Consider the following 25,745-nt stretch of genomic DNA (forward strand, 5'->3'; position numbering starts at 1 on the left):
ATACTTAATTACTAGCGATAAAATTAAATGCAGTTTATTGTCGTTTCTCAAACACATTGTTCGAGAACAAAGTAAGATACAGCTACTAAATTAATCATAGATATTTTACAAATTTAAGCCAGTCACTTAATTTTAAATCGAGGTACAGTGAGAAAGATAATGCAGTGCAATCGATACTGTGCATAGTGTCAAAGGATAGTGTCGCAGATAAAGTATATTTAACCTTTCATCTGCATACCAGGTCGTTGTCGACTAGTAGTTATAACTATTAATTAGGTAATTTCTCAGCTTACCTATATTTTCGTTTAAATGTAGCTTCTCTTAAAGAAATGAAGGTAAGATGTAGCAATGAAAACTATGAAATAATATTCTAGAGATCTGGAAGAGTATTAAAAAATGTTTGGGGTTCTTTTAAAACACAAAAGACCTAAAAGGATGTGGATGAATTTAAGTGAACCAGTATGCAGACAACGTTAGTAAAAATAAAGTTGCAGACGGAGGGTTTAATGTCGTGTCATTTTCAACATGATTACGTTTTAAAGTCTGTTGCAATGTTTGTACATTAAGTATCGAAGAAACGTTTACTTCACTTAGTTCCATGAATTATGCGAAATATAAGAATTATTTTCAACTGGTGCTATCACACGGCAGATAATGACATTGGTTTATATGTGTATTTGTATTTAATTATACATGATCGCCAAGAAGGTTAACCCTTCCAAACTAAAATTAGTTTGTCCTAAGAAAATAAACTTTTATTAATAAGAAACTCATCAATAGACAGTAAATGTAGATAAATGCAAATAAATAATATAAAAATTATCATACTTTGAGACATATGTTCATCAAACAATAATAAGATTTGGATCGAATATACATAATATGTATCGCAATTAATATGCTTAGAAAGATTAAAGGAATACACGAAGAATTAATGATTTTTTTACGAAAGCACGATTAAAGGAGCACCTCGAGGAGATTATTTAAATTTCTTATTGCCTAGCTTATCACTGATACGCATTTTACCTGATATCTTTCTTCATTTACAGAAGTGTTTTGATTCACCTTTTAGATTTAAAAAACATATTTTAAACTTATTTTTTGTGATTTGTCTTGAACGGTACACAATATATTTTAAAATCGTCCATTTCGTATTTCATGTTATATGGTAGGTGTCGATAAGTACAATGAATATTCAAGCATTATCAGGCTACACATTAACAGAATCTGACTTTGCACCTAATGACGATGAAGAATGCCTTCTAAGATAACCAGCGAATAGTTGCCTCGCTTGATTGAGCACTCGAATAACGTTATGTCGACGAACCATTTTATCGAAATGCATTGCCATTTCGTTATAATCCATTTGATTACGCATAACAAAGTCTCTGTGTTGCAATAACAGAGTAATACAGAGGAACATAAGAAACGGATTACCACCACCAAATTCGTGAGGTGGAGGTAGAGAAGTTTCTCCCAACTGATCTTCGCAAGTTCCTGCTGGAATAAGATTTGTAAGCTCTGTGGCTTCTTCACAGTGCTCTTGTACCGATTGTTTTATTGGACTTTCTTGTACTGTTGCATTTTGGTGCCAACTTTCTGCCTCCTCGCTGTCCGAAGCAGATTCGGACCTATGAAATTTTATAATTTTTATATTTAAGGGTGTGTACACTTCGAAATATAAAATTCTTGTGAAATTATAAAAAGTTGGTCTATACCTTGTAGTCCGTTTAAGTAATCTAATTGGGGTAACAGATTTAACACCATTCTGATCTTCTAATATTTCGCCATCATACTCGAGTTCTGCTTGCTCATCTGGAGTAGCTGGATGATTCTTTTGCTGTAACGTGTGCAGAGGATTCTCCCATACAAATACATCCGCAGCTGGACTACACCTTGCTAACTCTGTATCTGTTTCGCTGTCGGCTAATTCGCTTTCTCTTTTAGATAGAACACAATCACATTGTTGATCACTTGGCGGTGATGGTCCGAAGACTTGTCGATCGAGTGATTCTAGTTCCAGTCTTAATTCTCTAGTCATTGATGTAGTCATTGGAAAAAAATCTGTCGGGTCATCCGGCGAACTTGGTTCATCTCTTAAAACTCTAATTACTCCGCTCTCGCTCGAAACACGTCTAAAAAATAATATATTTACCGGTTATAACATTATTTTTACCCATTATTTATATAAAACGGATAAGAATAACATGCTGGTATTTCTGATAAATTATGTTTATCTATATTGAACTATTGTATTTATATATTGTATTTATATTGTATTTATATTGTATTTATATTGTATTTATATTGTATTTATATTGTATTTATATTGAAAATATATTGTTTCACCTCAACTCTGGTTCAGCATCGCTTGGTGTTATTTTGCTACGGTTGAGGCTCGTGAAGTTCAAAAATTCGTTCAAATTCTTTACTACTCGGGCGCATTTCTTTTCACCATCATTTTCATTATTTTTTGTTTGTTGATGTTCTTTACTAGGTAACGACAGTCTTTCTTTCAATTCCAGCAAGTTTACGCGTTTAGATTTACCAGACAGAGAATCTGTACTTAGGCACTTTTCCGTAGATTCTGTGTTTCTTCGATTTTTCGCTGTCGTCAAATCATTTTCTGGCTCAGAAAACGTCTCGTAAGGAGAGCTCGATCTGTAGACAGCGGGTTTCACTTTATATTATTATTTCTATTTCACTGCTTTCATCGATTTGCATAGAAGTACCTTTTTGAGTCACCGTTAGTTTCTGTAGAGCTTTGCAAAGATGGATCCTCCGCGTTAAGAGTCTTTCTTTTACCAGTAGTGGCGATACTCGCGGAAGAGCTTTGTCGTCTGATAGCACAAACTTTCGTGTATGCGTTCTCACGAATATGTTTTACGTTTGGGCTTGGCGGTGGCGAAGGTGGAGGAAAAGGTACTTCGGCCAGATTAAGTTCTCCGTTTGGCGGTGACGCTGGCAAAGCAGCCCATAAAACTTCGAGCATTCTCAGAGCGTCGTCCAAAGCAAATTCACGTTTCATTTCTAATAAAAGCCATCGATAACAGAACAATAGGTCGTCCGCTTGATGGGATTTTAAATAAGCATAGAAGTCTGGGTCATAATGTTGTAAACCTTAAAAAATGTAGATATTTTATAACAATTGATACAGACGTAATATTTATTAAATGAATCTTCCAATTTGAAAGAATTATATACATCGATTAGAAGATTGTTTTCTTCCTATTCTAAGGACAAGCAACATCAATCAGTTGCTTTTTGAAAGATAATCTTTTCCTTTCTCGTTTACCGTTCATTTTAATGTAAAAAATGGTTCCATTACATGGTAATGTAAAAAATCATAATTTTTTAATAATATATAATAATATATATTTTTTAATAACTGGGAATATATAAGTTACTTTATATTTTATATTTCAGTTATAGCTGTAACTATTATAGCTATAATATTACGTTGTAACTTTTACGCATATGACATTTTTTTATACCAAAGAAATCACAATCTCCTAATTATTTAAATAACATATTCAATTTTACATACCTTCAGCCAAATGTGCAAATTTTGTAGTCATAGCAATTCCATCAAGCATAAAGTTGTCTTTCAACCTCCTCATAAGAGCGCACAGGCATATGTATGCTTGTGCTTCGTCCCTCATAGTAACCAATAAAGGCGAAGCCAGATCGCTCATACCTTGACAGTAACTGACACTCGGATGATTTAAGGCATACGTAGTTAAGATATTAAAAAGACTGGCCGTATTCTGATTATCGTCAGAACCTCCGTAAAACTTGTGATGTCTATCCGTTCTTAGAACATCTTTCCGTACCATACTCGTTACATATGCCAAATCTCCGACATTTTGTCCCTTTTGTACCAAGATTTTCCATCTTTCTCGAAGATTTTGATACTCTTGCGACTTTTTCTTCATATAATCCATCCTCTCGCGACCGGACATTCCTTCGGGATATACGTTTAGAATGTGTTTCCAAACCACTTTTCGCAGGCTAGGTTCAATTCCACCGAAGTATATGACGGCTCGTAATTCTTTAGGGTGTATTACTTGTCCGATGGGATCCAAAAATCGTCGAAACTCTGCGTCTGTCAATGGGGGTCGTGGTGGTTGAGCACATTGCTGGTGCGAAGATTCTTCGCTCAAATTACCCAGAGCACGTTGAACCATGTTCAGTGTTCTTTCCATCTGTAAAAAAAAAAAAAAAAACCGGTCAGATTTATAACGTATACATCTATTCTATGGTAATTGATCTTTTTAAATTTTATGAATTGCGAAATACTTTTTTATGAACATATTAATTCTGACCAATCTTATCTTTACATTAAATGCTTCCGAAAAAGTGAAATATAATCGAGATGTGGAAAAAATTGTAGGCCATGCTCAAAATTAGGAGAAAATTGCATGTATAATTTTGAAGATTTTGTGGCAGACGGTTGAAAAAATATAGTAAAAAATGGAGAGAAACTTAAATCGAGAGAAGTTTAAATTTTGATAAACCACTTTGTTTATACGATATTAAAATGACCAAAACTGAGAAAATTTGATTTATTAAAAGGACTGATTTGTTAGACTGATCGATGACCATAAAAAATAATGTAACAAGTAAACGGGGAATATAAAATAGGTAAAAGAGAAAAATCTTTCTGTGTTGCATGTTGCTACAAGTAACGCGTTAGAAATTAAAAAATGTAATATACATTTCAATTCTATCCTAAATAACATTGCAAGGTTAACCATTCAGATGTCTTGTGATCACCTCGAAGATACATACAAATATATTGTGATATGATATCCTTGTATTCAGTTAAGAAGGAAGTGGAAAATAAAAGGAATAACTGGAAGCAGAATGACAGATGATCGAGGGACAACGAGCGAAGTACTCGCCTTGTTCATTATTAGACCCGGTAACTTGGGCGTCTTGTATGGAAACCCGGTTTCTTGTCGAGTCGACACTTCCTGTGCATTTTGTTCCCAATAACATTCGCAGTCGCCTGTCTCTCCGAATGGCTTTAAGTTGACTTGCAGATATAGATAGGGTTCAGAAGCGCTATAATAAAATACGTTATCGGTTGAAACAACGGAGTTCGGTATCTTTAATCACCTAGGTACCAGTGGTATTATATAAAATATTTACCTGATAAATGCTGCATCCAAGTCCCAGTCAGAAAGTAGGAATAAGTATGTTTCCGATCCATAGTCATCTATTGCTCGATAAGAAACTGTGAATTCTCTGGAAATATTTCAGAAACTTATTTCTTTTATCGCAAGTTAACATTTTTAATGATATTCTGTCTCGATATTCAAGTGTTAAACTCCTACATTAAGTGTAAAATAATCATCAAGTAGAAAAACATTCTATTTTTTATCATTTAATTTTGCGCTCATTGTACGAGCTTAATCGATTAATAAAAGATGTATTGATGAAAAATGCTTTATACGAAGAATGCTTTTAAATCTACGTTCTTTAATCTATATATTTATCAATTTTAAGTTTCTAATTTATATTGTAACTATTACACATTATGTTTGTTTGTTTGTTTGTGTGTGTGTGTGTGTGTGTGTGTGTGTGTGTGTGTGTGTGTGTGTGTGTGTGTGTGTGTGTGTGTGTGTGTGTGTGTGTGTGTGCGCGCGCGCGCGTGCGTGCGTGCGTGTGCGTGCGTGCGTGCGTGCGTGCGTGCGCGTGAAGGTGAAATAAGGAAAAGAATTCGTGGTATATTTATGGTATGTAAGGATGAGAGAGAGAGAGAGAGAGAGAGAGAGTTAGTTAGTTAGTTAGTTAGTTAGTTAGTTAGTTTAGTGCGAACGGTGAATTAAATATTGTAAGAATTTGTAGATTTGAAAGTCTTGCAACCCGATAGGGGTGATATCAATAAATTAGGATTAAACTGCTATATATAGCGTGCATAATTTTTCAATTATTAACATTTCCCTCTGCTCACTAAATCTGTTTGTATTATTTCGAAACATTTGCATCGTAAATGAATGATTCATAGAAAGTAGCAGACAATTGCAAACCGATCGAGCTATCTACCATTAATCGATGCAACGATGAAGTAAAAAAATATATTCCAAGATTATTGTAATTTAAAGTCAAATCGGAATTTCTCGCCATCTGCCGTTACGTTCATTTCTTTTATACTTTTGATACATGTAATTAAATACTACCTCTTTCTTTTCCGATAGTAACACGAGAATACAATCTAATTTAATTATTGGCGAAAGTAACACAAATGGCATTCAAATAGCGCTCGATTCGTATCGTATTTATTACGATTCTGTCATAATTAAACGCCGATCTCGTTCTTGGTAGTTCGAGTTTAAATAATTCAGAAAAAGCTTAACAAAACATCAATTTCTAGATAAAATTCAAATTAAACATTTTATGTTTAATTTATAAGACTTCCATATTCTTTTCGAAAAATGATTCTTTTTCTATTATTACTATCTAATAGTTTATGTTTAGCTTTCATAGTTGGTAATGAGAAAAGACTCGTGGAAAATTTTCCTTCTCCGACCTAACGTGTTGTGAAACGCGTGCTCGGTTTTCTAGATAAATGGTAATCGCTACGCGTCCAAAGCAAATGAACATTAGCCGAAGGTAGAGTAGCGGTCAAAAGTTTTGCACGACTACGTATTGTTGACAGATTATCGCACTATGTTACAGATATTAAAATTATATAATCAAGAGATCGCGATTTTCCTTAGAATCACGCGCACGCGCACTCACGCTCTATCTACGAACCAGCAAGAGAGTTCATTGAAACGTGAACGATGCTTGACACGACAAATATAAAACGATTCGGTGTTGTATTTGCTGCGAATATTAATTTAAGACGAATATTCAAATACAGCGGAGAAATAGTGCGTTGAATTAATAGGTTAAAATAGCAAGACTATTTAAAATAATATATTAAATTGAAGCGAAGAACATGGGTAGAGCCAATAATCTACCTAGCCCACAAGATAAAAGATTCGTGGAAATAGTTGTGATTATTTGTAGATTCAAGACAGCTTGTAAGCAGACCGATGGTATTGTAGGTACTTCTTGCAGGTACTGCACTCTATTACGATAAAACCGAAACGTAGTAGACCCCTGTTGTACCCTTTATACGAAAAGGATCGCTTTCGGAACTCTTACAAATGATCTTAACTTTTTTCTATAAACTTTTGTCCGGCTTGAAACTTTTTCTTATTCCTCAGTTTCACTCACGACCATTGCTCGGCATTAATAACAGTAAAATCTCACCCTTTGATATCGAACGCTTTGATGAGTATACTTTGAAGCACTTCGATGGATGTTATCTGCGGGTCCACGCTGAACTTCCGATACTCTGGCTGATGTCTGGTCTCGCATTTCTAAACATAAATGTTTACCTCTGTTATAAAACGTGTGTCCCGTATCGTTTTGTTTCGTTTCGTTTCTAGAATTGAAATTGTCTTCGATAGAATTGAACAATTCACTGTATTGTATGACGGTAAAATCTCGAAAAATTGTTTTTATACAGAAAGCAAAAAATATATCTTATATGGTTGTTATTAATTTCAACATTTAAATAAATAATTGCTAATAATTTTTCTAGGCACAACGTGTACATACTTTAAATGGTAGATATTATTTACATATATATAATATATGTAGTACAGGCAGGATTAAAGTTTTCCAGGCGTAGTTGATAAATCTCGTTTGATTTTTCATGAATCGAAAACTAAGTTTCAGTGTTATTTTCACTGTGCATAATATTAGCCTTGAATCGTTTGACCGTTAAACGCAAGAACTTGGAAAGAGGTACCTTTCCAAGGTACAAAAATGACCAATCTTTCTGTAGCTGAAGCAATAGAAATATTTGAACATCATTCTATAGATTTCAGAAAATTATAAAAGCACACTGCTTTACCGATCATTAAGATAATGGGAGAGCCGTAGACAAAGTTCGAATGATGAAGCAAACGAAACGAAACATTGGTACTCGTTAACTTCAAATGATCGTAGCTTTGTAACAAATGGATGAAATTGAAATATTCGAACGCTATTTTGCGGATGAAACTTGATATTTATATTGTACGGCAAAAATAATGGACAAAATATTTGTTAACGTTCCTAGAAAAAGATAATTATGATGAAGCGTAACGATAACGTGATGATGATAAATAAGTACATAGAACAAAATATTCTTACAGAATATTATGATTCTTTTAAATGGAGATACCGTATCGAATTGGTGTTACACGTACATACGAGCCAATACATTGAAGCTTAAGAAAAGTTTGTGAAAGTAATAGACGTACAAAAATTCCATAAAATCTATTACACTTTGCAATTATATTATTTAAATATATTTAAATAATAATAATATAATAGGATATACATGTATAAAATTATATTATAAAAAGGAACTTGACGTTTATATTAACGAAAGCAATATGTACACGAAAGTACCTAACGAAAGTACATATAATTATGTAAGAAAAACGAGAGAGAGAGAGAGAGAGAGAGAGAGAGAGAGAGAGAGAGAGAGAGAGAGAGAGAGAGAGAGAGAGAGATAAAGGGAAAAAAGCAGGACGAGATTAGAATAATATTAAAAGGATTTCTATATATAAAATTAGAAGTCGATTTCGGTTGGCAGTTACACTGTCACACCTATTATATAAATGCTCTTTTAATTATACTTGTTTTAACTTCGATCGAATGTATTGGATCACTTTATGCCATTGCCAGATAATATTAACACGTGCAGAATTGCAGGATTTTGAGGTTAAGGTTAGATATTGCAACGAAACTATTAATATTTTCGATTTAATATGAAATATGAAATACATATATACATATATGAAACAAAATGATTGGTTGTAATGTTTTCAGTAATGTTTCCATATAGGACACACGAACAGACATTTTTTTTCTTAGTATTTTAATAAGCTACCATCAATAACGAGTACAAATAAATAAACCATAAAACGAGAGTTTCAAAATAATAAAATCCGCTTTATAGCAGCAATATATATATATTGCGAGTTATTAGAAATATTTTAGTCAACCAGTATTTTTCCAATTTTTGCACATGAAGAATACACATTCGATAACAGACACAAAAGAGATCCATATTTGTATCTCTGTAAAAGCAGATGTCTTGTGCTTTTAAATTTTGTTTGTTAATTTTTTGAAGGTAAAAATAATTGCCGGGAAATCGGATGAAACTTCGATTCTCAAACTGTGTACTAATAAATATACATATATATATATATATAACAAGACAAGATATAAGATATATAAATAAATATATATAACAGGATGTTATACATTGTCTCGGTACAGACAACTCTCCGACATTTGTTTAATTTTCTGTCAAGTGTCACACGTAGGCATTTGCAGGGTTTGCATAGGAAGATAGGAGAGACGTTACGGCTGTTCCTGATTCGAAATTTCTGCCGCAATGCCATAGGAACATTTTGCCGAATATCCCTGTGAAATAGCGACGCGTTCTAATTATTTTTACAGAACGTTGGTTATTCCAATTACGAAACGCGACGTGTTGCCGTTGCCGCGCGACGCCTCGCTTTCTTTATCCGAATCTACTTAAAAGACGTACACGTACATATATGTACATATGCGTGCATATCAGAAACTTTCTACGGGTAGTAACAATTTACAACTACCTAGGAAGATAGAAATGGAATTCGTCTTTATTATCTGGAGCGAATTCACGCTTCGATTTCGAGTTCGAGTGATATTGAGCTTATATGATATTGAGACTGCGTTTTCAATGATGTTACATTGAAGCTTTAAATCCCTATGCTCCTACTGCAAATTTATCATTTCAAGTATTTCGTAAACGATATCACTAATATATATATATATATATATATATATATATATATATATATATATATATATATATATATATATATATATATATATATATATATATTTATATATATTTATATTTATATATATATATATATAAAAGAGTGAATAGTAAACGCAGGGAAATATCGTTATCGATGAAGAATATTTCTTTTTTATCAAATTCAACAATGAGAATTTCACCATTCGACGATCGGAATAGATTTGGTTTTTAAATGTCCTTTAGCGTGTAATAATGAAACATTATTTTCGAGAAAGTTTCATTGTAATTTTATGCGAGGTGTCGATGTAATGGCGAAACGTGCAATATTATGTTGTATAACATGAACTGTACCTTTACTTTGACGCGCACAGCTTCTCTAGGACAACCGAACATGTTTGACGTTGATATTCAGGCTATTTCGTGCACGCGAAAAAAGACGTTCAATAATTCAGGACAGCTCCAGATTCATCAAAATGTGCATCTCCTCGAGGACTTTCTTATGACACCGAACTAAACTCCACATTTTTATGGGTAATCCAGTTCTGATAGGTTAATTCGTTTCACACGACGCGTAACGAGCCACCTTAAAGCTTTCACTTTTTCCCAAGAAAAGCATAGTAGCGTCTTGTCAGGGCACAGCACCACCACGTTTCCCTAACAAAATCCAAGTTTTTGAACAACCGCCGATTGACATTTGGCATAAGAGTTCATGATCGTTCGCGATGACGAGGTGTATCCCAAAACCCCAACAGCTGTCGATGATGACACGTTTCAGAATATTAAGTTTCGAAATCGTTTCGCGCGTTGCTCGAGTTTCGACTACACAAAGATCAGTCGTCGTCACCGTGATCGTTGACTGACGATACCGTCTGCTGCCGTGATTCGTGTCTCGTGTTTAATTGGCCGAAATTGTATGTCCCTTTCTTCGTTAAAATCACTGATGTTGGGACGAACGGAGGGATGGTATTTCGAAAGATGACAAGCGGAACGCAGACGAATAGAAATGCCGATGGAAATTGGCGTTACGTTCTCGCGAGGAAAGAGAAAAAGAGCGAGAAAGAAAGAAGCGAGCGAACTGAAGCGAGCCGCGTTTGACGCCAAATTTAGTTTAACCAGAGAGGAACTGAGTGCTCACGCCCGTAGTTCTAGTTGTTCCACGGTACAGCTGCTGCACCATGCGGCCAGGTGCTGAGTTTAATTGACATTAGCATGTACAAGAACCTATAAAATTAGGGATCTGCTCTGTTTGGTTGGAATTTAGCATATACAAGAACCTATGTATTTAAGCTTAAAGTTAGGGATCTGCCCTGTTTGGTCGTGCACTAGCATGGACAAGAACCTATTTAATTGTACGGTTCTACGGAAAAATTCATATCTACTATTCTATCCGAGATAGAATAGTAAGAGAAATATAAGAATGACAAAATCGCGCAACAATAAAACTAGTTGTAAGTTGCCTAAAAAGGAGAAATTAATCGTTTACTATATTTTTGAACGATGACACGTATAAGGCAATAGTAGAAATTCCTCTCTGGTATTATAAAATAACAATTTTATGACCTAAACATCGATTAATAGCAAAGTAAACAATGATAAATTATTTTCAATTAAAGAAATTTCTCTTTTTATGACAGTTTCGCTATCGATTCTCCAGGACCATTCTAAACTGCTACTAATTATTAACAATTTTTAAGGATCGCATTTGTCTTTAATAAAGACACTTACAAAGCAGGATAGAACAATTTTCCCGATTTTCATGTAATAATAAGCAATAACATACCATATTTTATGTAATAATAACAACTTTACTCGTGTAACACATAAAAGCTTTTCATTAAGAACATGATCTTATTCGTAATCGCTACTGAACATTGTCTTAAATATGTTTGCTATTCCTCAATTTCATCAATTTCACTGTTTGAATACACTAAGTTTGCGCGCGCTTGTATATACGAAAATTGTGCGCTCCTATTTGCGAAATGTATCGCAAAGTCAAATCGAGCGTGCCTATTGGCGCAGAATATTGTCAAAGTCAAATCTGGCGTGCCTATTGGTGCAGAATATTGTCAAATGAAATTGTGCGTTCCTATTGGCGCAATATATTGTCACGTCGAATCGAGCGTTCCTATTGGTGCGAAATATTGGGAAGTCGTAGTTTCGCGGAGAGACATGCCGTGGGGTGACGTACTCTTGAAAGTCTTTGGAGCGAAAATTCGTCTCGTCGAGCGTAACCCTGTCCTTATTAGTACGTCCATTTCGATTTTATCAACATTTCCACACTTCTATCTGCTTCATACAAATAGTACGTTCGTATTTAACCGCTTATTGATAATAATTTTAGTAAAATTAAGTAGTATCCGAAATCTTCTTTTACTTTCATCGTTGATCGTGTATTTGACAGGTTACAGTCAACGATAGTTTATATTACCGGTCTTGAAGCCAGAATTTGGGCCTTATTATTACTTTATTCCGTTATAACTAGCCTTAATATTGTAAATTACTGGTTTATTATACATTTATTCTTGGCTGTATTTCTGATAGTTGAAATTATCGATAATTCACATTACCGTGCTTTGAGGCAGATTTTGGATTTTATTATCGCTTTATCTTACTATAATTTGTTCTGTTATTGTAAATTGTATTGGTTTTGTTATACATTTATTTGAGATTGCTTTGGTTTTCTTTTGTATAGATTATTGGCCGGTCACGGGACTGAAAGAATAGGGGTTCACATCACAGACGCCATAGACGATTAATAATCGATAATTCGAACTGATACGAAATGGACGCCGCATTTACCATACTTCGCAAACGATTAGATTATCAACATTCCTAGGTTAAAAATTGTTACTTTAACGTTCCTATTTTTATAGTAATTGGATTTTAACAGGATTTCAATTTTTGTTATTATTAAAATTTCGAACAGAGATTAGAGTTTAGAAATTTTGAGTAGAGTTTTATTTCTCATTAGCTTAGACTCCTTAAACAATGAAGGATATATTTTTAAGAACAAATTATAATATTTTACACGTTTTGTTTCAGCTTTTCATAACTTGTGCTTTTTCTTGTGCTTCGGAAAGGACGCAGTGATGCTTCGAAACTAAGCATGTAAGAATCTTTGCATATCGCATTTCAATTAATTTTATTCCTTTGATTATTCTACTTGAATTATTTAGAATGAAAAAACAAGTTTGACTTAAAAATTTAATGTCAGAGTTTCAATTGTTGGAGTAATTAGAGTTTACTACCAATTTAATCATTCTATTGTCATTAAAGTTCAAAGTTTTCATAGAGTTTCATATTACGTTATCTCAAATTTTTTAGTGAATCGTCGCTTATTTCTGAAAATATATTATTCGCGGATATATTATTTATATATGTATAATAAGTCATATTTTGTTAAAGGTTTATCGCTCCTTTCTCTGTCTCCTGTCTCCTGTCTCCTGTCTCCTGTTTCCTAAAAGGACCAAGTGGGGCTTCAAAAGCTAAGAATGTAAGTAATTTTGTAATCTGTACTTTGTTTAATTCTAGTCCTTGTATTTCAATTTGCTATTCCTGATTTAAATATCGTCATTGAAATTTTAACAGAGATTAATCTTACGCTACTTCAAATTTTCCAATTAATTAACGTCATATTTAAGAGTAAATCATGATATTCCATGCATTGTTACAGTTTTTTCTATGATGGAATTACATGGCTCCTCCTCGATGGCGGTCTTCACGACGATTTCCCCTGGGCTATCACAGCATCGATGACTACGTTCCTCGCATCTTATCGTGAGTCGCATGCATTTTTGTTCCTCCGGTCACTCAATCATGTCGTAGGACGAAAGGTCCGAATCGACACGGGTTACTGGTTGTATTACGTAGAATTTTTTGCGAGCACAGTAACCGCGGGTATTTACTATACCCGTGAGTAGCAACATTTTCTTTTTCTGTGTATATTTATTAGTTCAGGATAGGTCTTCTTGCACGTCGCGTTTTTTTTTTCTTTTATATTAATTACATGAAATTAACAAATTTTGTATTAAGAATATTGGTAATGATATCAACCTGGTACAAACGATATTATATTAACGATTAATTTGAATATTTGTGATTGAAGGTGTGTTCGTAAATTCGGAATTCGTATTAAAAATATATATTCACAAAAAGAAATTGCAACGGCTTCTGTTCTCCGATGGCATTGTTTCAGTGGACTTAATTGTTTGCCATTCATTTTTCAATTTGAGTATTAATTTAAAATATACATATAGAGATATTAAAGTTCAATTCTGCCGTACAAAAATGTATGAAATTTTATGTGCAAGAAGAAATTTCGCGACAGGCAAATTTTGGAATCGAAGCAACAAGTTTTGAACGTCAATTATCAAATAAATTTCTTATTTATCGTCAATTTGTCTCTTTTGTAATAGAATTTCAATAATTCATAGAGTCTAAATAAAGAGTACAAATAAATTCAGTATTATTAGTATTGTGGTAATTTATTAAATTAACGAAGTAAAGTATACAATGTTGCTAATTGGGATAAAACTCGAAGATGCAAAACGAAGAAAGATTAGCTCGTTAAAGACAAAATAGATGCGCTAATACCCTTTTTTTTTTTTTTTTTTTTTAGTTAGGATTTTCAGGTTTAACCGTTTCCGTGTCCATTGCCAGGATCTCGCTCACGTGCCCAGGTGCTACTTGGATGAGAGAAAGGCAATGGGTACGATGACCATTGATTTTATAACAATTTCTAAGCGACCGACGATGCGTTAGCGTATCGTGCACGATGTACTTTCCACATAGTGTGTGTGTGGTTAGGCTGTGGAATTGCGTCGTTTCAGAGTACTTATTCCATTTGCTATAAATTTAAATTATAAAAAATAAATTCACACAAGTGAATCATCATTTCAATCACAACCTGTAAATCACTGTGGAATACAGCGAGTTAGAGATATTAATATTATTAATCGTAATAGACGGTAGGAAATTTTGCAGCATCTGTAACTTTTTTGACAATTAAATGTGAGATTTACTTTTATCGCGTTGCACGCAATGGTCGTTAGCCTTCGTCGGTCGATTTCAGGAAAATGGGTAGGTAATATTAGATCGTGCGAGTTGTGTGGGAAACTCGGGTGTCGGAGGCGTCCCGGGACGTCCTCTCTAGTGTAGGTGCTTGCGCCCGAGTGTCATGTGTGAGAATCGTGTAGCGATTGCGTTGGTGTGCCTGTTTTCTCATTTTTGGAATATAGCGCTAGGTAGGATAGGTAGCATATTTTCTGGTGTGTTTGTTAACTGTAAGTAGGTAGGGCCGAGCAGGTTGACACAGTCTGTGGTCGGGTAGGCGCGTTTTCGCCTGTTCAACCTGTTTCAGGGAATTTCATTTGAAAAATCGACGGTGAAGCTGGTTACATACAATGGAACATACCATTGTCTGCCTGGCTTTGGCCATCGATTTTTCGAATTCCGCGGTCGTGGTCGCGGATGGGTTTCGACACGAACGTTGACGTATTGCTCGAGCATGCACATGCGAACAGACAGCGATCTCTATGATCGCTGTTCATCCATGTGTACTGGGATCAGCTTTCGCGATTTACATTTTTATTTTACCTTTGTAAGTTATTTTTTGGTTTGCGATTTAGAAAGTCTCGAGCTTACTTAGACGTAAGTTGTTTCAACGGGCATCACGCCCGAAGAAAAGAAGAGGCTACGAGCCGAAGAGGCCCGGCAAATTGCCATAGAAGAGGGCAACTACTAATGGCTTTGCATCTTCTGCATCATCCAGAGAATGGAAAGTCATTCTCGTTACTACTTTGTCACTGTGCTCGCCTAAGTTATTTGTAGTAGTATTAGTTGTGATTTGTTTGTTAGCCGACCCATTGTCATGTTGGGCTAACCCCGATCTTTGCAATTAGCGTTGCGAGTCTAAATTTCGCGTTATCAATTAGACTTGCGAAAAAGTACTGACTTTGGTTTGGATTAGCGTTACGATGGAGAGACGGTCGCGTTTGCTTTAGCGTTGCGAATTATAAGATATCGCGATTGTTCTTGGTATTTTCTACCGCGAATAATTATTAGAATTTGTCAAAGGGTAGAATTTGAATTTGTCGCGTGTTATGTGAATTAAAATCACATAATATAGATGGTAATTTTACATTAAATTCGTTTTAAGATCTCTAGCGTTGCGTTAATTAATAATCGCGTTCTTATACGTAGTGTTGCGTCTTTCGATCACCCGATGCAGCTAAGATACGTACGTGGCTGCACTTTGACATCACGATATTAGCGTTGCGTGAATAATTATAACACTCCACTACCGTCTATACTTTCGCGGATTTTTCATCTTTTCTTTCTTCTCTTTTTTATCTTTTTTTTCCTTTTTTTTTTTTTTTGTCAGTAGCAAATTTGATAAATAACATCGAAAACGCATCGAAAGCACTCCTCGCGATTTATTTCGAGAAATTTATACCTTGCGGTTACGCACTTGAAAAATTAGCGTTGCGAAATAGAAAAATGTCCCACTCACGGTTTGTTCGGGATCCTATCGAATGGGTCGCCTTTCCGGCTATCGGATCTATCTCTTTTTCAGCATCCCCTTGAGCGTTTGTTAATGGAAATACCGTTGAACGGTATATCTGTTCGATGCTGATGATTTAATTTAATTTAATTCGTTGTTATAGTACTTAAAGTTATTATAAATGGTTTTATTTCGTAATTATACGTATATTACATTTGAGGAAAAGTGACAAGTGATATGGTATATCGGCATGTTTGAATTACTTAAATTTAATATGATATAAATAATTTTCTAGCAAATGAGAAAAAGGGCTTCTAGAAACAAGTTAAATAGATAGTCTTGCAGCGTGAAACTCGATATGTTCTTGTCTAGATAGGTACTAGTGCGTAAGCAAACAGGGCAGATCCCTAATTTTTATAGGTTTTTGTATATGCTAACGCCAATTAAACTCAGCACTTGGCCGCATGGTGCAGCACTAGTCCAGGAACAACCAGGTCCATAAGCGTGCGCACACTCATTTCCTCCCTTCTAGTATCGGCCAGTACGGGCAGAATCACAAATCCTTCGTTATTCGATGTATCGTTATGGAATTCCCGCTGGATCGACACTCTCTTCAAATGACGCACGATTTATGTACGCGTGTGGTTTATACTATCGTTCTACTCACATATGCTAGGCTGTATACTAGCAAAGAGGGAATTAGAGTGCTCGCGCGCGTCCTTGTGTTGTCCCCTATACAAGTGCTGTACCAAACAGCCAAGTGTTGCAGTGGTTTAACCACAGACGAGTATATGCATAAGATAAATCACATATAATCCAAGTACGATCGTATTAAATAGCTTTCGACGCTCGCTAGGGAAAACCGTTCGAAAATTGAATCGTCAAAAATTAACATGCAAGACAATAAAGTTTTTCTTATTCTGCTCATGCATAATACGCACATATACACAGATACTACTAGATTAATAAATCATAATTTTTTAAATTAGCTTTATGTTAAACTATATTAAATTTTAGCTATCCTAATTAATTACAATAAATAACAAATCCAATTATTGTCAATTAAATGTTCGATTAGGTGGAAAGGTTTTAAAACTTTGTATAACACAGATATGAAATTATTTGAGGCAAAAGCACTAGTGTGCCTAAGTCTATGTGTGAAGCATATGAATCTGAGCAATTTCGCTGAAATGTGAGCCCGATTAGCTAAGCTACGCGAGTATGTTACGGCTTTTATTCGTACAAAAAAAATGTTAGTACTTATCGGAAGTTTATATTTATTTTATTTGTATAGCTGTTTAGTAGATCTGTGTGTATAGCTGCACTTGAAATATGTAAACAAGCAAATCATGTGGGACTACATGATATTGTAGCAGCAGTAAAAATATTTTTGTTTCGTCTGGCGGTCAAGGTTTTAAAGTACGTATAATGTATAATAATAATAATTTTTATTTATTCATACAATAATATAATATTTTATCAATATCGTGGAAAAATGATTTATTTATTTAACTTAATAAGACGTTATTATTCATTATACGCATGCATTGCCTATCATATATATTATTATGTTTTATGATGTTTATGCATTATTTAAAAAATTTGAATCAATTTTCATTATTTTCTTTCGTAGACATATCTCTACTCTTAAATAGTTTTATGTTCTGGTGATTTTTGCGTCATTTTCTAGACGTTACAATGATTCTTTTGGCTGAACGAAGCAAGAAATAAGAAGAAAAGAGAAGGAAACACAGGAAGAGAAGAGGTGAAAGAGTTGATAAAAGAAGTGGTGTAATAAGTATGAAAGAGAAGCTTGAACTAAGTTAATGAGAATGGAAGGAAGGAAAGCTAAGTCTGGATAGAAGGGTACGGGAGCTGGAGAAGGCAGAGGAACGCAGAAATAAACAGGAAAAAGAGAATAACGTAATGTAGTAACTGATGGATTCTTAGAGTAAGGACAAGTAATGATGGTAGGTTCAAAGTTTAATGTATTTTAATAAGTGATATTCGATAACAAAAGGACCGACCGCAATATCGTCGCACGCCGACTCACACTCCGTATCCGCTCAACTCGCACTCTGCTTCTCGACTGACTCTCTGGCCGTTGTAGCATTCTATTGTCTTTTGCTAGGCCCACCGCACACGTGTTCTGCAGACGCTATTTATTCGAAGGACTCGGTAATGCATTGATGGAGCCGACAGCGCCTCGGCTCTCGCGACATTGTCTGTAGTTAGCTCGACGTTTCTTAGGTCCTTCTCCCCGATACTACAGTAATGATTAAAGATCTTTGAATAAATAGGTAATTAGAAGAGGAGGTTGCAGGATTTATAAAGAAGAACGTGGAAACTGAGATGGAAATAAAAATATTACCGCAGATTAAGAGCAAAAGGAATATTAGTACGACAAAAGTAAGATTGGCTGGCATAGAAGACAAGAAAATAATAATGAGGAACAAGGAAAAATTAAAAGTTAAGGACTATATATATACAACGATATTATATATATATATATATATATATATATATATATATATACTATAGGACTATATGTATAACGACGATAGAGTGTGTAATACAGAGAGAAATAAGCAAGACAGCAGCAATAGGGAAGGTAAAAGTTAATGGAAATAAGATGTAAGAAGCTATTTAGAAATGGAAACAAATATATATATATAGAGAGAGAGAGAGAGAGTGAGAGAGAGAGAGAGAGAGAGAGAGAAAGGCGTTTGATCTTAGTAAGAGAGGGTCATTTCTTGAGAAACCAGCCGACAAAAATTAACAGGGTATTCGAAGAATTACAAATACGCAGAGAGCAAGGGATGAAGAGATCATTTAAAAGGAGGAGGTTTAATGGTAGAATGTGCATTATTTATGATATTAAGGAAATTAAAAAGAAAGAGAAGGTGAAAGAAACGGAAATAATAAGAGAATGTGAAACATGGTTTCGCGCCCGAAATAGTATGAAAAATAAGAATTATGATATTAGCGATATACACGTTAAGGAAGAGAGAATGTAACTGACTCAAAGAGTTTTTAGTAAAGACTATAAGCACAGATGTTGAGACTCGTTTAGTTGAATAGCATGCCAAAGAAAAGTAAACGAAGACGAATCTGAGAAGCAGGGTTAAATAGAATTACAGTTTATCTATAATATAAATAGAATAGCGTGTGTACAAATGTATACTATGTATATACTATCTGTATGACAAATACTACCAAATCAGCGATAGTAAGATAGAAATAAGTACAAATTATAAGTAAATAATAATAATCGATATGATATAGAATAAGAATGATTATTTAAAAAAATGAAATGTAATGGACGATTGCCCAACACAATAAACGAATACACTATATGTATACACACAGTCTATTAGCGGTAGAGTGTATTATTAAATGTATAACTTTTTATCATTTCTAATTTAAAAAATATGTAACGTTCTATCGGTGTTCTGCCCATTACGGATAGTTGAACCTTCTTCGAAGGAACGATCTGCTCCAGCGGTCCTTGACGGTCCTGTATTCCGTGGAACCTCGGAGGGCCTCAAAGTCCGTATTGCATATACACGCAAGTTATTATTATATACGAATAAAAAATATATAGCATGTATCTCTTTCTATTTATTTATTCATATGCCTTTAAAATTAACCTAATGTGACAATTTCTTTCTTGTAAATGCCCCTTTTAACACAAATTAACTGGGCAATGTGCGTGCAAGGAGGAACGAAAGAGTATTATAAGGAAATATAAAAAGCGCAATATCTGTAATTTCTACTCGGCGTTAATGGCGAGGTCCTTGCTGGATTAATAAAAGTATAGAGTGCTATCGCAGGCACTTTTTTTATTGAAAAATCCAACTGAAACCAAAACCCAATAACATGTGTGACGTTCAGTCTTAAACGAGTTATAGGTAATAAGGGACATTTTTTGGATATGCGCGTTATACACGGGGCGTTTAAGCTCGCTCGATCCTTGTTTATAAAGAGGAGACGATGGAAGAGAAGAGTAAGGGTCAAGCTGCGTAGATCCGGTAGTTTTTAGATCATACTCACAATCTTTGCTTCTACGCACAACGATGGTGATTTTTGACCAAGAGGAAAAACTAGATCATGGTGTGTCGATAAAACTTGTCACAAGAGCGGAAAATTATTCAGCCAAAAGTTTACTCGCGTAAAATAGTGTCTCTCTTTCTCTACTTTCGAAACGTTTTTGCCAATAGCTTCTCAGCTGGCTGAGATCCTGACTTGTGATCCTTGTGGCTTCTACATGACGGTTGCGCGCATCGAATCGCTTCCATTCACGGAACTTTGTTCAACTTTTGGAAGGAGAGAAAGGGCGTGACAGTGGTAGACAAACGAGCCTCGCGGTCGTGGCAAGTTTTTTAGCCGGTAACTAATCTTTTCCATTCTTCGAAAGTCATAATATAAGTAGTTATTCGCAGTGCTAAAAAATTAAAAAATTGCTACTCGATTACTGGCGAAATCATTGGTAATCACAGTCTCCAGCAATCCTTTCCTCTTAGTATCAAAGAAGAGCCTCTTCGGACCTTTCTGATCATCTTCGTAGAGACGCAGAAATAAAAGTTCCTATTTCACAGATCGATTTCAGGTATCGACGCGATAATTTCATTTTCCTTCGGATAACCGTCTACCAATGAGTGAACGATCGCGTCTCTTTCGCGTTACAAAGTTTCATCGTTGGATTATAACCGGCGAGGCGGCCGGTCTGACGGCAAATTGGCATTCCGCGCCGTCTCGTTTCTTCTCGCATCGTCGACTCGCTCGCTTTCCTCCTACACCGAGCGTAAACCGACACGCGAAATGGACGATAGGGACGTGACAGAAGGAAGGGTGGATTTCCCGGAATCTCGTTATACTTTCCCGCTGACTTGGCTCCATCTGCTCGGGATCGTGCGTGTGCGCATGCACGTTTACAGGGTCGGTTTGCCCGAGAAAATTTTCTAGCATCGACAACATTTCCTAGCATCCACCTCCACGGTGGTAACGTGTTTACATTCGATCCATTACGCGTTACAAATTTTGTCGGCTTTGCGTTTAGAGTGCCGAGCTATGGAAATTTCTAAATTACGGTGTATTTTATTCGATGTTTATATTTTTTATTCTTTTGCTTACTATCATTATTAACATTTAATATCTGATAATTAATAACGATTGGAAAATACGAGATTGAGCGATGCCCTCTAAAAGCATTGGAATTACTCACAAAGTTGTCAATTTTGTTGAAAAGAGCAGAAACAGCGATGGATGGTTGTAAATATTTTTTGTAACTTCAATTCTGTAACGAGCTGCATCGTTCGTTACGTGTATTCGTATCTTGAAAAAAACATGCTTACTAGCTGATACATAAAAATCATGCTTCGTGTTCGATATGTTGAACGTGTTGCGTATTTTCTAGACAAAGCAACATTTTAGTTGGTTTATTAGTTAGTTATATATCGATCTATACATTTCTCTCATCGCGACAAAACACCATATAAAAACTGGAAAATCTGTCAACGGCAGTTTTTCATTGATTTCGATCGTAACCAGTAGGTTTCGTTCGATCGGGCCACATTTACGAGAAACGATGAAAACGAAAGACGGAAGGAAGCGACATTACGCTCTACGTACTTTTCGAGTTACGCATGTTCGAAGAAGATGTTCCAGGTGTCCGCTTCGTGTCTCGACACACGCTATTGCACGCCTGACATTCGCTCGCGTACTCGCTCGCTATTAGTCGGAATAGTCACTCGTAGCAGCGCACCGTGTACATTGTTCACTTTCACTATTTGCGTTCAACGCAAAATAGATCTTAAATGTGTGAGAAGGGAGAAAAGAAACTTTAGACTAAAAGATTTAGATCGGTGGTAGACGTATAATGGATCCTTTCCGCTATCCATCATCGATCGTACGTACACTCGAAAGCGGAGTGTACGTACTTTGCTTATATTAGCGTGCAAATTTACACACCCTGCAGCAATCAAGTATCGACGTTCGTTTATGAATCACTCTCTATATACAACGCACAGCGAGAATATTACAATGTAGCGTTGCACGATCAGCAAACGATAAGAAGTGCACGGCCTTCGACAATTTGACGATTCCAACGTTGCATCGATGCAAACGGTCACCGTTTCGAACGCGCGTTCCAACGTAAGATCGATTGCTTGCTTGATTATATATCGTCCAATGATCCTGTGTATCAGAGACCGTTGAAATCGTCCAAACGTCCTTTATTCTGCCAGGAATAGAAAAGTATGGCAAGCGATCTAAAAATATTGAGGTGACTTTAAGGACTAGTGAAACGAACAAATTATTACTATCTAAATACCACGTATTACGGCATCCTCTGTACCGCGTGACTTTTGTGCAGGGACGTGGATCGAGACGAGGATCGAGACGAGGATCGGCGCAAAGAGCCGGCCGAAAAATCCAGGCACCCTCGCGAACACGATAACGGTCGACCACTTGTACGATGACACACCACCCAACGATCGACGCGCGTAACGATAGCTTATCCGTATTTGCGTATTGTGTTCTGTAAGCTACAAAGATCGTATGTAAGCTATAAAGGTATTTTAATAGAAACTTATTTTATAGAATAATAGAAAATTATTTAGAAACAGGAGGGACAAAGAAAGACGATATTTAAACTCGGAATAATATACTCACGAATTAATGAGCACGGATAATATGTCATAAGGTAAGGGATGATACCGAACATAAATATCGTAATGAAAATTTTTGAAAGTAACGAAAGATGTTGTTGCTTCGGTTAAAAATATTATTAGAGAAATGGAAACAGTGTGTGAATCATCTGGACATCTATAAAGAACGTAATGGAGCATTTTAATTTTTAAATTTAATTTCTAAAATACGTACATGGCTGTTATGTATTATCTGTGGCCGGAAGAATGAAAGATAGATCGGAATGGATAGGGAGAAGACGATTGCCATACGAAGGTGAACGCCGATCATTGCATCTGCGTGATTGTCCGTTGTGAACCTCGTGGTCACGACGACGTGTGAAACGAGTCATGAAACGAATGAATCTCAGAAGCATGTTCCATGCTCAGGGCACGCTGCCAGAAATTCGTTCCACCGCGATAGTTGGCAGATTTCGTGGCGATAAAGCCGCGTTTCCTCTCCTCCTCTAAACTTATCGGGCAACGGCCGCGTTTCAATAGCGATGGTTTTAACTTGCAGTAAAATATTAGAAAATAGAACTAACAACCACGTAGCGCTTCGGAAAATTGGCGAGTAAATAAAGCTAATAAAGACGAGACATTCTACGTCGTACTAAATGAAGTTACGCGCGTCGAACGACGTTTCCTCTTCGCTTCTATCAAACGCATTACCGCCCCACTGCGAGTAAATGGCTACTTACGAACATTTCGCTGAGAAGAGAATTAAAATAACGAGTAAATTAAACGTTGATTTTATGATTATCGTAGATCCCCTGGATAATTCAGCCTGCGAGACCACAACACAAGTAATAATCGCGATAGTAATCGTAATTGTTCGATGACGTCTTTCCTTATTGTTTTGACATTGAGGCTTGTCGAACCTCGTAGGTTCTTCCGCGTAACTATAGCGTAACGAATAAAATTCAGTTTTATACTTTTTTCTATCAATGAAACGGCGATTTATTCGTTAGCCCTAAATAGGGCTGAGTTTCTAATTTGAGAGCTAGATTTCAGAGCTACAACTAGACAAATACTATATACGTTACTACTATACGCTATATTATACACATGCTAATACGAAATAACTTATTTATACGTATTGTACGTACTTATTTATTGGCAGAGCGACGCATTTCGGAATGCGTAGTACGCTAGTATCGCTAGTTGCTAATTAGTTGGAGATAATGCAACAGATATTACTTATCGTGGCATTTAAAACTTTATAGACGATAAATATATGTATAAGATATATATATATATATATAAATTCTGTAGCGAGTATTGAAAGAACGATAGTTTATCGTAGTATACGTTATTGTATAATACTTTGATCGCTCTATTCTATTATACATTCATTTACGCTTTATATGTTTTCTTATTTTATGGAGGATGATTATTGGATAGACGTTTGAGAGCAACGACAGAGATGGAGATAGAGATAGAGGTAGAGGTAGAGGTAGAGGTAGAGGTAGAGGTAGAGGTAGAGGTAGAGGTAGAGATAGACGCGCATAAAGGATGTAGATGTGCAGAGAGCGGTGATATGGTACATACGCATCTCTGGGGGATAGGAGAAAGAGCAAGTTTGGAGGAGATTACGGAAGAAGGAGGATGATGTTTAACGTTACGGCGAACAGCATAATGATGTAGGCGGTAGAAATATAGGGAATAGAAGATAGAAGAAAATATATAAAAGCTGACTGCTTAAGCCGTAATGCGCTCGGAAGAGAAATTGATATATAGGAAATAGATGTATGATAATAGGGACGAGTGGAATGACACGAGCAAGGGAGAAATTGTGTAAGAAAGCAGGAACGGGCGGCTGAAAAATGGAAAGCAGAGACGATAGAAGATATAGCGAAAAGATGGAGGAGAGGAAAGAATGGCAGCTGGAGAACTCAAAGTATGACGGAGAATACGTGAGACGGAGACAGGGAAAGGTAGCCTTAAATAAGTGAAATACCAACAAGAAAAATGAAAAGCAAAGAAGACAAAGATGGTAGCTAGATTCAGAGTATTCGGAGTATTTGGAGTAATTTAAGTGGATGGCTAGTAAATACTGGACGAACGAGGAGAAAAAGAAATTTAAGAATGGACGAAGAAGGTGATAGACGAAAGAAACTTAACAGGCGATAAGAGGAGAAAGATATTTGTTATATATGTTAAAAGATGACCTTTTATACCCTTAGAAAGGGATCGTTAGTTGTAATAAGAAATAAGTAAAAACAGGGATCAAGAATACAAATAACACGAAACGTTTTCTACTTTCTCAACGTGTACGTACATATTTCGGTATATCGTGTTCTATTTATTAATAAACGTATATTCGTACATCACGTATATTATCCAGAAGTTTCGCTACTTTGTTTTACATTTTACTTTCCACGATATCATTGAATTCTCTGAAAAAGAGGAGAAAGCGATCCATCCATATTTTCATCTTGTTTTAATATCGGAACAGATCGATAAGAAAAAATTGGAAAGATAAACCTTTCTTCGCTTAATGCATACCTCCCTTTTCTTCAACTTGTTTTTTTCGTTCCTTTCGGTAACGGACTACCGACCGATTCTCCCGTTTTGCATCCGTCTGTCACGGTCCGACTGTCTTTTTTTCTTTTCGCGGAGACGTTGTTTTTTCACGGAAGCCGGCCGGCCATCGAATATCGATACAGTTCTTCTCTGGTTCGTACGTATC

General features: G+C 35.6%; 1 protein-coding gene and 3 long non-coding RNA genes across 5 annotated transcripts; 2 read left to right on the forward strand and 2 right to left on the reverse strand.

The window, feature by feature from the left end:
• Positions 1 to 18: 18 nt before the first annotated feature.
• On the reverse strand, positions 19 to 11,025 carry LOC126869365 (TBC1 domain family member 25). The gene is made up of 9 exons (XM_050625785.1): positions 10,217 to 11,025; positions 7,267 to 7,376; positions 5,155 to 5,250; positions 4,905 to 5,067; positions 3,548 to 4,205; positions 2,733 to 3,120; positions 2,350 to 2,661; positions 1,719 to 2,135; positions 19 to 1,631 (listed from the first exon to the last, which is right to left on the reverse strand). The coding sequence occupies exons 1-9, from the start codon at positions 10,256 to 10,258 to the stop codon at positions 1,211 to 1,213; spliced, it is 2,607 nt and encodes an 868-aa protein (XP_050481742.1). The 5' UTR covers positions 10,259 to 11,025; the 3' UTR covers positions 19 to 1,210.
• A 969-nt stretch (positions 11,026 to 11,994) lies between these two features.
• LOC126869850 (uncharacterized) lies at positions 11,995 to 13,874 on the forward strand. Of its 2 annotated transcripts, XR_007691034.1 has the most exons (5): positions 11,995 to 12,167; positions 12,558 to 12,701; positions 12,908 to 12,973; positions 13,271 to 13,358; positions 13,539 to 13,874. It is a non-coding gene; the product is annotated as an uncharacterized LOC126869850 (long non-coding RNA). The 2 variants fall into 2 exon arrangements; XR_007691035.1 differs by lacking the exon at positions 12,558 to 12,701 and having other exon boundaries at positions 12,002 to 12,167.
• Positions 13,875 to 15,552: 1,678 nt separating this feature from the next.
• On the forward strand, positions 15,553 to 19,977 carry LOC126869848 (uncharacterized). The gene is made up of 2 exons (XR_007691031.1): positions 15,553 to 17,786; positions 18,058 to 19,977. It is a non-coding gene; the product is annotated as an uncharacterized LOC126869848 (long non-coding RNA).
• Positions 19,974 to 24,296, reverse strand: LOC126869849 (uncharacterized). Its single transcript, XR_007691033.1, has 3 exons — positions 23,250 to 24,296; positions 22,699 to 22,912; positions 19,974 to 22,636 (listed from the first exon to the last, which is right to left on the reverse strand). It is a non-coding gene; the product is annotated as an uncharacterized LOC126869849 (long non-coding RNA).
• Positions 24,297 to 25,745: the final 1,449 nt, after the last annotated feature.

This window comes from Bombus huntii, chromosome 9 (genome assembly GCF_024542735.1).
Source record: "Bombus huntii isolate Logan2020A chromosome 9, iyBomHunt1.1, whole genome shotgun sequence".
Taxonomy (NCBI): Eukaryota; Metazoa; Arthropoda; class Insecta; order Hymenoptera; family Apidae; genus Bombus; species Bombus huntii.